General features: G+C 43.7%; 1 protein-coding gene across 1 annotated transcript; it reads right to left on the reverse strand.

Annotated features, from left to right (window-relative positions):
- Positions 1-391: 391 nt before the first annotated feature.
- On the reverse strand, positions 392-2919 carry LOC111959149 (proline-rich nuclear receptor coactivator 2). The gene is made up of 3 exons (XM_023980621.3): positions 2771-2919; positions 1936-2151; positions 392-1504 (listed from the first exon to the last, which is right to left on the reverse strand). The coding sequence occupies exon 3, from the start codon at positions 1476-1478 to the stop codon at positions 1008-1010; it is 471 nt and encodes a 156-aa protein (XP_023836389.1). The 5' UTR covers positions 1479-1504; positions 1936-2151; positions 2771-2919; the 3' UTR covers positions 392-1007.
- Positions 2920-12215: the final 9296 nt, after the last annotated feature.

The raw sequence follows: 12215 nt of genomic DNA on the forward strand, positions 1-12215 counted from the left end.
GAAAGTGGCTAATAGCAGTACTGATTGCATTGAAAAAGTGACCCAAAGGACCAATTCCYTGCGCCACTCAAGCCAACGTGGTTGATATGGCACTTGTAACCACGTCAGACATACAAGGGAGAGATGGCGAGAAAAAGAAAGAAAATCACAGCAAAAGACATTGCTTTGGTTAAGACAAAACTGACTTATAACTACATCACAAATAGACAAAATAATTGTATGATAGAGCTGCAGGCCTTGGACCAGCACAACTGCCATAGTGCAGTGCACACAGCGCAATAAAAAAGTACAGGAGTTGAACGTCCAAGGCCTGTGTGCCATGGCCTCTACACTTCAGTTTGAGGTTATACTTGTGACCTGTACTCACTACTACAGCTGATTCTCGCCTGAAAGATAGCTCTGGTTTCCCTGCAGAACAGTGGCTTTTACATCCCCCAAAAACAAGATGGAAAATAATAAGTCAAACTAAAAAGAAATGCTACTATTGTAGATTGTGCTTCAGGCAGCACCAGGTTGTCAGAGGTGAAATCCTTAATGATTAACAGAACTTAACGTGCCAAAGTAAGAATTACCTGTCCACAGAAATGGACTGTAAATGAGACCGCATGAACATGTGTATACTAATATCCAACCCTACCGTTTGGGAAGAGAAGCCAACAGACTTGCTATAACGGCCAACAAAAAAAGAACAAAACAAACAAAAAAAGAACAGAGCACGAATACGAAGGATATCCAGTTCATCGTTAGTGACAGAAACAGACTCCAATGAGAACATTCTCCCCCACCGACAAGGCCGCAGCGCTGTAATATCTGTGGTTTCTCAACAAAAAAGGGTGCCAAACATTTGCAGAGATTTCCCAGCAAAATGCCTCTCACCCCACAAAGACCTCAATCTAAAATAGCTAAAAGTGTATTACAACGCTGGGGCATTCAAGGCAGGCAGGAGTCTTCAGAGGGGCATTCGTTCACACGTTGGCYTTGAAAGACCAGGTTATGGGAGTCCATCTCTAGGCATGCACCTTGAGGAGGCTCTTCAGCTGGAAGGCCATCATCTCCCTGCTGTCACGGGTACCCATGGGGACCCAGTGGCTGGGGGGCTTGGGTAGCACGCTGGGGGAGGGTGGCTCGCTGAACTTGGCCCCTGCATAGCTCGGGCCGCCACACTGGGCAGCCAGAAGTGTGTTCAGGTGGGACACAGCGCCCTCCCAATTCTGATCGTAGGTGTTGGCAAAACGGACAGAAGCATTTTTCTTCTCAGCCGACGCGGCCAGCCGCGCCTCTGGAAACCAGGGGTAGGCTGCTCCCTTGCGGTGGCCATGTTGGTGAGGACCTCCCGCCGCCCCTGAGGATGCTACTGTTGTCATTCCATTCTGATCGCGGACAACTCTCTGCTTGGCCCGGCCCAGCTGATGGTTCTTCTTGGGCAATGGGCGCTCTGGGTGGGACACTGGAATGTTGTACCTCTCTCCACCTCCCATACTGTACTTTTCACACAGTGTGTCACCTGAAGGAGGAAGACAAAGTTTAAAAAAACGTTGAAGCAATTCATTTTTAACATTTACAATTTAGTCGTTTTGCAGAAACGCTTATCCAGAACTTACAAGTGCCTTGCTCAAGGGCATACAGATGTTCCACATTGTCAGCTCAGGGATTCGAACCAGCGACCTTTCAGTTACTGGCCCAACGCTCTTAATGCTAGGCTAATGTTACCTGCTGCCCCCCAAAAAAAATTGTCCCCGGTTGACAAACCCGTTTTAACAATCAGGTCTAAAATATATACACTTCATTTATATTTAAGAAGGGCAAAATAGAAGCAACAGAACTTCTGGAACAAATGTGCATACCTGAATCTACTTCAGAGCTCAATTGGCTACGTGCAAAAACTCAGCCCTTCCCCCACCCAACTGGAAAAACAGTGTCGCATCCATTGCCTACCTCTTTGTTGTTAGAAAGTTGAATGTGCAGAGATGTTTCCTTAATTTCTCCTTTCCAATTGGGCTCCAGGTCCTCGAAGTAGTCTTCGATCTACTTCTCGCTGCACTTTTAGGTCCAGCAAGATCTGGAGTTGTCATGTGCCAATGAGCGTCGTTTTCCCGTGAAGCCGAGTAGAACATCAATTCACTTCAGCGCACGAAAATGCTCCAAGGCGATCTAAACAATAAAAATGTTTTTATACTTTTTATTAATACTTCGGGTAAAATAGCACGATAATGCTCGCACAGTGTTCTAAGTATGTAAACTGTTGATGTTACAAACTGAGAATGGGGCCAGCTTTCGTGTGCCAAACATGCATCGTCACAAAGCCAACTAATAATGTTAGCCAGCGAGCTAACTACATTCTACAAGTAGCAACTGTCATGTAAAATAAATATAAACTGGTACTGTAGTAAAATAATGGATATTCGTTTACTGGAAAATAAAGCAGGTAGTTAACTAACGTTCATGTTTAGCTATGTAAAGCCAACACGTAAACAGCTAATAATCCTCTTTCACTGGCTTCGAAGAATGCGAACGTCTTCGTCAGCTAGCTTGGTGAACGTTAGCTGCATACATTTTTAAAATACGCCTAGATTAACCGTAATGTGTGCTTGTTAACATTACTATACTAAAGTTATGTGTTCAGGGTTATTATCATCATTGTAATTAAATAGAGGTCTATCTAGGTCACTTATCTGGGAACAAAACAAAGAACACCACTCATATGTATGGCGTCACAAATTCTAGCTAAATGAACTTAGCCAATTTAGCTAAACACAACACCGGCTCTTACCGACTTCCTCAGGCTTGGTTGGTAAAAGCCGTTTGTCAGATATTTTTTAATTGAAGTCTGAAATCTCTGGATGGAGAATCTAGAAATGTGTGGACCTTACACGGTGTAAAAGATGTGTATACTTCTATTCCCTCTCGACTGTCYGATTTGCAACAAAATGGAAGCTCGAGCAGGTATATGTAACTGCGCTAGCTGAGCTCTCACCAATCACAACAGCTATGTGACGGAAGGACCAATCGGAGAGGCGATACACAGACGCATTCATGTCTGTTGCCAGACTGTTGACGTCAAAAGACAAACCTCCCGCCCTAAGCTTCCTTTGTTGAGGGTATTTCCATGAAGAACTGGTAAAAACATAATGAAAACCACCCTTTAGATTCAAATCAAAGAAAACAAATCGACATTTGTCCTTCAAACTTGGTATTCAATAGCTGCTGTGTCGGCAAAAGCTAATACTGGGGTTCCCGAAAAAACAATTGACAAAATATTTTAATGATACGTGTAGCCTACACTAACCAGGTTTCCATCCAACCTTTTTATGCTAKCTGTTGGCTAGAGTGCACGTGCCACGACCAGAGTGTGCACATTCCCTATATAACGGGAMATGTGTTGTGACAAAACCATCAGTGAAGTGGGAATTGAACAGCAAAAGTAATTTTTATGTGCACTACGTCATCACGCACAGCCTTTTATCAACAACAACAAGTCCATCTGATGGAAACAGAACTGGTGGGAAAATCCGCATGTTGTTTATATGGGTTTTTTAGAATATTCGTATGACAATCTGTTGCCAATTGGATGGAAACCTAGTTTGTGAAAGAAAATCTGTCAGATCAATTCCTGCTGAGATTATGATATTGTAATGAAACAGCAGGGAGCAGGTCTCGAACCCTCGACCTTCTAGCCCGAGTTCCGGCGCGCTATTGACTGCCGCAAAGGCATGCTCGTGCGGCAGAGTCGATTTCCGCGCTTATAAACCCAAGGTCTTTACAATATGATTGGCGACTCAATAGTTCAGTAGTTTAGTTTAACTGAGCTAAAGGGTAGAGCTGCGCTTTCAGGGAGCGGGACTCTAACACGGAAGCTTATAAGAAATCCCGCTATGCCCTCCGACGAACCATCAAACAGGCAAAGCGTCAATACAGGACTAAGTTCGAATCGTTCGACACCGGCTGACGCTCGTCRGATGTGGTAGGGCTTGCAAACCATTACAGACTACAAAGGAAAGCACAGCCGAGAGCTGCCCAGTGACATGARCCTACCAGACGAGCTAAACTACTTCTATGCTCGCTTCGAGGCAAATTACACTGAAACATGCATGAGAGCACCAACTGTTCCGGAAGACTGTGTGATCACGCTCTCTGCAGCCGATGTGAGTAAGACCTTTAAACAGGTCAACATTCACAAGGCCGCAGGGCCAGGCGGATTACCAGGACATGTACTGCGAGCATGCGCTGACCAACTGGCAAGTGTCTTCACTGATATTTTCAACCTCTCCCTGTCCGAGTCTGTAATACCAACATGTTTTAAGCAGACCTCATAGTGCCTGTTCCCAAGTACACTAAGGTTACCTGCCTAAATGACTACCGACACGTAGCACTCATGTCTGTAGCCAAGAAGTGCTTTGAAAGGCTGGTCGTGGCTCACATCAACACCATTATCCCAGAAACCCTAGACCCACTCCAATTTGCATACTGTCCCAACAGATCCACAGATGATGCAATCTCTATTGCACTCCACACTGCCCTTTCCCACCTGGACAAAAGGAACACCTATGTGAGAATGCTATTCATTGACAACAGCTTAGCGTTCAACACCATAGTGCCCTCAAAGCTCATCAATAAGCTAAGGACCCTGGGACTAAACGCCTCCCTCTGTAACTGGATCCTGGACTTCCTGATGAGCCTTCCCCAGGTGTTAAGGGTAGGTAACAACACATCCGCCATGCTGATCCTCAACAAAAGGGCCCCTCAGGGGTGCGTGCTCAGTCCCCTCCTCTACTCCCTGTTCACTCATGACTGCACGGCGTGTGGTGCCAGGTCAGAGACCTGGCCGTGTGGTGCCAGGACAACAGCCTCTCCCTCAACGTGATCAAGACAAAGGAGATGATTGTGGAATACAGGATAAAGAGGACAGAGCACGCCCCCATTCTCATCGACGGGGCTGCAGTGGAGCAGGTTGAGACCTTCAGGTTCCTTGGTGTCCACATCACCAACAAACTAACATGGTCCAAGCACACCAAGAAAGTCGTGAAGAGGGCACGACAAAACCTATTCCCCCTCAGGAGACTGAAAAGATTTGGCATGGATCCTCAGATCCTCAAATGGTTCTACAGCTACACCATCGAGAGCATCCTGACTGGTTGTATCACTGCCTGGTATGGCAACTGCTCAGCCTCCGACCGCAAGGCACTACAGTGGGTAGTGCGAACGGCCCAGTACATCTCTGGGGCCAAGCTTCATGCCATCCAGGAGGCCCTAATCCTAGACTGTTCTCTCTGCTACCGCACAGCAAGCAGTACTGGAGCGCCAAGTATAGGTCCAAGAGGCTTCTAAAGAGCTTCTACCCCCAAGCCATAAGACTCCTGAACACCTAATCAAATGGCTACCCAGACTWTTTGCATTGCCCCCCTCTTTTACACCGCTGCTACTCTCTGTTGTTATCATCTATGCATAGTCACTTTAATAACTCTACGTTCATGTACATGTACATATTACCTCAACTAACCTGTGCCCCCACACATTGACTCTGTACCGGTACCCCCCTGTGTATAGTCTCGCTTTTGTTATTTTACTGCTGCTCTTTAATTACTTTTATTTCTTATTCTTATCCATATTTTTTAAAACTGCATTGTTGGTTAGGGGCTCGTAAGTAAGCATTTCACTCTGTCTGCACCTGTTCTATTTGGCGCATGTGACTAATACAATTTGATTTGAAAAAGGATTATGTAATCTCAGATGTCATCACAAAACCAACTCAGTAGCAGCCATGATTTGTACATTGTCTATTCCTGAATATAACAGCAAATCTTAAGATATTTATAGTGGCTTGTATTTATTTTTTATTACGGATTTAATATGGTTTATCTCGTATTTGAAAAAAAGAAACAACATTTAACCAGATTTCCTGTAGTAGTGGGTGGGTGGTGATTCATATGAAAGGAAGAGAGCAGCTGCAACAGGCTTTCTCAAGTCTGGGCAAATGACTATCAGCGGTTACTTGCTAACAAAGGGCCCACGTATATCACCATCCCCCTCTCCCCTCCCAAATCCTCAGATTTCACGCTGTGTGACAATACATAGATCAAAACCTGCAGGCCGAGTTGTTGAAATTGGGGTCAATCTTGAGAACAGCAGGAAGGGTGTCCATTCCTTACCCACCCATAAAACTATGATTGGGGACGGAGCCTGATTGGCCATCACCACGTACACGATGTTGTTTTGGCCACTCGTTTCTCTCTCTGGTCAAAGCGAGTCACCAGTCTGGGCTTCTTGATTGCTATCTTGGTTCCTCCTGCCTGCGGGGTAATTCACTCCACAGGTGGTTGGGGGAGAAAGGGAAGGCTGTAGTTTGGACAGCTGTTACGTGTTAAAATCAACAACTCACACAGTTACAGTGCATGGCTGAAAGGGCCTCTATTCCTAACCCAGGGCTGTAAATTCTCCCGAGTGGCACAGCGGTCTAAGGCACTGCATCTCAGTGCAAGAGGCATCACTACAGTCCCTAGTTCGTATCCAGGCTGTATCACATCCGGCTGTGATTGGGAGTCCCATAAGGCGGTGCACAATTGGCCCAGTGTTGGCCAGGGTAGGCCGTCATTGTAAATAAGAATTTGTTCTTAACTGACTTGCCTAGTTAAATAAAGATTACATTTTTTTTTAAATGTACTTTGTTTGGTGAAAAATAAATGTTCATCCTACTCACTGGGTTCATTAGAGAGTATTTAGTTTATTGTATGTGTATAGCAGGCCTCTCCAGCCAGTGTCGTTATATGAATAAATTGTGTGCTGCAGTTATTTCTCAGGATGGTAATAAGGTGTATTTAGGGTTCAGGATTATAGATCATAAAGTGAAAGTCCTTTTACTTGATTGCGCTACATAACTTTGCGCTCTCAATAAATCCCACTGGTGGCCCATATGTAGATAAACGTAGCAAAAAAAAATCCCTTTTTCAGGACCCTGTCTTTCAAAGATAATTTGTAAAAATCCAAATAACTTCACAGATCTTCATGTTAAGGGTTTAAACACTGTTTCCCATGCTTGTTCAATGAACCATAAAACATGTATGAACATGCACCCGTGGAACTGTTGTTAAGACACTAAAAGCTTACAGACGGTAGGCAATTAAGGTCACAGTTATGAAAACTTAGGACACTAAAGAGGCCTTTCTACTGACTCTGAAAAACACCAAAAGAAAGATGCCCAGGGTCCCTGCTCATCTGCGTGAACGTGCCTTAGGCATGCTGCAAGGAGGCACGAGGACTGCAGATGTGGCCAGGCCAATAAATTGCAATGTCCGTACTGTGAGACGCCTAAGACAGCGCTACAGGGAGACAGGACGGACAGCTGATCGTCCTCGCAGTGGCAGACCACATGTAACAACACCTGCACAGGATCGGTACATCTGAACATCACACCTGCGGGACAGGTACAGGATGGCAACAACAACTGCCCGAGTTACACCAGGAACGCACAGTCCCTCCATCAGTGCTCAGACTGTCCGCAATAGGCTGAGAGATACTGGACTGAGGGCTTGTAGGCCTGTTGTAAGACAGGTCCTCACCAGACATCACCGGCAACAACGTCGCATATGGGCACAAACCCACTGTCGCTGGACCAGACAGAACTGGCAAAAAGTGCTCTTCACTGACGAGTCAAAGTTTTGTCTCACCGGGGGTGATGGTCGGATTCGCGTTTATCGTCGAAGGAATGAGCGTTACATCGAGGCCAGTACTCTGGAGCGGGATCGATTTGGAGGTGAAGGGTCCGTCATGGTCTAGGACGGTGTGTCACAGCATCATCGGACTGAGCTTGTTGTCATTGCAGGCAATCTCAACGCTGTGCGTTACAGGGAAGACATCCTCCTCCCTCATGTGGTACCCTTCCTGCAGGCTCATCCTGACATGACCCTCCAGCATGACAATGCCACCAGCCATACTGCTCGTTCTGTGTGTGATTTCCTGCAATACAGGAATGTCAGTGTTCTGCCATGGCCAGCAAAGAGCCCGGATCTCAATCCCATTGAGCACGTCTGGGACCTGTTGGATCAAAGGTTGAGGGCTAGGGCTATTCCCCTCAGAAATGTCCGGGAACTTGCAGGTGCCTTAGTGGAAGAGTGGGGTAACATCTCACAGCAAGAACTGGCAAATCTGGTGTAGTCCATGAGGAGGAGATGCATTGCAGTACTTAATGCAGCTGATGGCCACACCAGATTCTGTTACTTTTGATTTTGACCATTCCATTTCTGTTAGTCACATGTCTGTGGAACTTGTTCAGTTTATGTCTCAGTTGTTGAATCTTGTTATGTTCATACAAATATTTACACAACTTTGTTGAAAATAAACGCAGTTGACAGTGAGAGGACGTTTCTTTTTTTGCTGAGTTTAGTTTTTTTTTGTTTTGGGGCACTATAGTCAGCCACTGTCAAGATGTAGGTCTGTTATTAACAGTATTTTCTCACTCAGTGTCTTATGTGTTTCATGTTGTCTCTGTTGTTTGATAAGACACTCAAATGACTTGCCCCTAAACCTGACCTAATTTTACCATTGCAAATGATCCCTAATGTTAACTTGGGTGGGAACATAAAACAACAATAGTGCAAGTCCTAAGATACTACACTAGAAACCACAAAGACCGAATTTATAAACTGTTTCCTGCTATCATACCACTAGGTGTAAATGTGCTGCATTTTCTCTGATAATGGACTGTCCATTTGTACACAGTGTCTGGTTCGTTTTAAGTAATTGCATTTACCATTGCCATGGAGCTCTCTCCAAGCTGTCTGACAGTGACGGTTTATTTCAGGACACGTAAGGAGATCTGCCCTCATTTTATACAATTATAGGAGGATATCTTCTGTTTTCAGAGACGAGAGCAGCACCTCAGACCAGACCTCTATGAAGACAATAAATATGTCTCGCCTGTGTCTGATTTCAGCTTCCATGTTTTACATCAGAGCATGTTTATAATCTGTGGTAATAGTATAGTGATGACAGTATACACTGTGAGTCTGTGACTTAGTATAGAACATATTGTTCTAGATTTTGAAGGCCGGGTTTACGTGTTAAATATTTATAGCAGGTCCAAGTCTACGGGACAAAACAATTGTATAATGGTTAGAAGGGATGAATTCCAAATGTGCTCGTCAATGTCTAACACTCATCTGTGCATCTCACTGTAAAAGAGGGTTGTTGCAACATTTTGCCCGTCTATCAAGTCGTACACCTTGAGTGAGTACCCAGTGTGTACTACACACCCCTGTGACAACTCCTTTCAAGGGTTGGGCCTCCTCAGGCCAGAAGCTATGTATAGTATTTAGGTCATTGGGAGGCTCTTCTAGGTCACACAGGAGTATAGAGGAGGTGCACACAGGATGTCACATAACCACGTTGTCAAACTCTCCTGACGTGGGAACACAGGCTAACCCTCTCACACTCACCCTATTTTGGGCAAGAGGTTGGGTGTGTTTGTGTAGAATTAATGATGACTACAAATGTATTGTTTAGTGATGCATACAAAGAGCTGAAAGGAAAACCAACAGGCTGTTGCAATTGCGTTTTACATTAGGTMATCTGTTGTAAACAAATGACCAACTGTAATACAATGACTTTGACTTTGTTCCATTAATCTGAAAGGAGGGAATAGGACACAGTCAGACTACACTTTAAGTGAGAGGTCATATCAGTGCCTTTTTTTCTCTCTTTAAGTGAAGCGTTGGGAGATGGGAAGGAAATGTGATCTTGAGGAGACAGCACTCAACATTATGGCCATAAAAATATAAAACCTGGCCTGAAGCTCTTTTTGATTGAATGTATAAGGAGAAGATACTTTTTGTATTTGGTTCTGGGTTGGGAGACTGTTTATTTCGCTTATTGTATAACATTTCAAATCATTCAATGAATAACCATAAAAGGTATAGTAGGTGCCAAATGCTGAGCTTGTGCACCTGTTGAGACTGCCAGAAATGAAAAAGTGGAGGAGCCTAGCTGCCTGCTTGTAATCAGATTTCCTCCCTCTCTGCCCAGCCAAATCGGTTAGGTCACTGACAGGGCAGTGGAGAGGAGGATAGTATACTGACTGCCTTTACATCAGACATGGTCGACTCCAGTGAGTGGGTCAATGCCAGACCAGGCCATCTTTTTCAGTCCAAATGTGTTCAATGTATTGTATAACTTTCTTCTATGTGTGTTGTAAAGCTAAAAAAAATAGTAAAACATGAATTTATTTCAGATTGCCTATGGGTAAATTAGGTCTTATAACCTGATTAGAATATATGAACATATTTTTGATTTAATATGTCCTAAATGACAGTTTCTTAATTTAGATAGACTAATAAAGTATTGTAATTTTCTTCCCTGTGGGATTTCTCTAATTTATTATTTCTACGCAACAAACTTCTGCTCGCCTCAATCATACCACTTCCCCTACAAACTTTTACCATTCTTGAGTTACTCCAATAGGTATAGTAGTTTTTGCAGATATAGTTTTTCTTCACTCACTGGTTGTTATTGTCGCCCCCTCTTGCTTAAAAACAACATTACATCCTGGTTGTCTCATCGTGCATGGCCAAAATAATTTCTGTATTGAGCAATATGCAGGAAATACAACTTTTGCACAATGAGGGGATTCTTGACACAATCATGCCACAAGGGAAGAGAACAAATAACATATCATATTCAATTGAGGTTTCGAGCTCTCAGTTGTATAAAAAAACAATGGTACCATACTGAATAAAGGCTGCAGTACTTTAGAATCAATGAAAAGGTTATCACTATCAACCCCTGTGGAGTAAACACAATATTTCATTGCACTTAAYAGGCAATTTCTGCATCACTATTGGCTGGTTTATGGGTAGCCAAAGGTCACAGTCTCGGTCTTTTCTGTTCTTTAACCTTGTTTCTTCACACATCCTGAAACACAGCCCACTCTCACAGTGAGTGCTCCGTCTCCTCCCATGGCACAATTTTAACTCTTAATGCGCAAATGGAATTGACAAAAGGCAGAAAGCATGAACATGTTAGTACTTCAGGGACTGCAAACAGTCTCTTTTACTGCACATTGGGGAAATGAATAAATATATTGGAGAAATGGAAAGGTGAGGTTGGAGTATTCATGAGTATTATATGTGTTAGGAGGACATTATTTAAGACATTACAGAGCGATGGCCCGCCCGGAAATAAATAATCTCTTATGACCTTTAATCATGACCTGTACGACTTCAGAACCTGCAGAATTTGTAAATGTAAATATGGATAGTAAAATGTAATGCTCAGCTCCTAAATGTATAGTCTCACTCAGGTGACATAAATGTATGGCTTCCCTTTCTTTTTTACTTCATCCTTCCCCAAGCAGTTTCAGTATATTCTCATCGTAGACCAGTGTCTCACTCTCACTCACTCGCTGACTGGTTCTGGGGAGTGGAGATAGGTGGAACTCACTGGCGCTGCTGTGGCTGATGTAGCTGTCATCAGTTTGGTCTATCTTCCTCCTACAACACAGCAGAACTGACAGAAAATAATCCACACTTGCCTTTATTATTTTATTATTTTAGACTATGATGAGTCCTTTCCCAACAATACAGAGTTACCGGGATCGGACCCTTTTCCCCCAATTTTCGCCTAAAATGACATACCCAAATCAAACTGCCTGTAGATCTGAAGCAAGGATATGCAAATTCTTGATACCATTTGAAAGGAAACACTTTGAAGTTTGTGGAAATGTGAAATTAATGTAGGAGAATATAACACATTAGATCTGGTAAAAGATAAGATACTGGGGAGAAGGTTCACCTTCCCAAAGCACACAGACAAGACATCACAGGAGTGGCTTCGGGACAAGTCTCTGAATGTCCTTGAGTGGCTCAGCCAGAGCCCGGACTTGGAACCTAATCGAACAAATCTGGAGACCTGAAAAAAGCTGAGCAGTGACGCTCCCCATCCAATGAGCTTGAGAGGATCTGCAGAGAAGAATGGGAGAAACTCCCCAAATACAGATGTGCCGAGCTTATAGCGTCATACCCAAGAAGATTTGAGGCTCTAATCACTGCCGAATGTGCTTCAACAAAGTACTGAGTACTTATGTAAATGTGATATTTCACTTTATTTTTAATACATTTGCAAAAATGTCTCAAAACCTATTTTTGCTTTGTCATTATGGGGTATTGTGTATAGATTGGTGAGGGAAAAAAACAATTTAATCAATTTCAGGATAAGGCTGTAACATAACA

The sequence above is a fragment of the Salvelinus sp. IW2-2015 genome, linkage group LG35 (genome assembly GCF_002910315.2).
Source record: "Salvelinus sp. IW2-2015 linkage group LG35, ASM291031v2, whole genome shotgun sequence".
In the NCBI taxonomy this organism is placed as follows: domain Eukaryota; kingdom Metazoa; phylum Chordata; class Actinopteri; order Salmoniformes; family Salmonidae; genus Salvelinus; species Salvelinus sp. IW2-2015.

Excerpts from the sequence above, each read along its gene's own strand:
- LOC111959149 (XM_023980621.3), bottom strand. The coding sequence starts at position 1,478 with ATGGGAGGTGGAGAGAGGTACAACATTCCAGTGTCCCACCCAGAGCGC.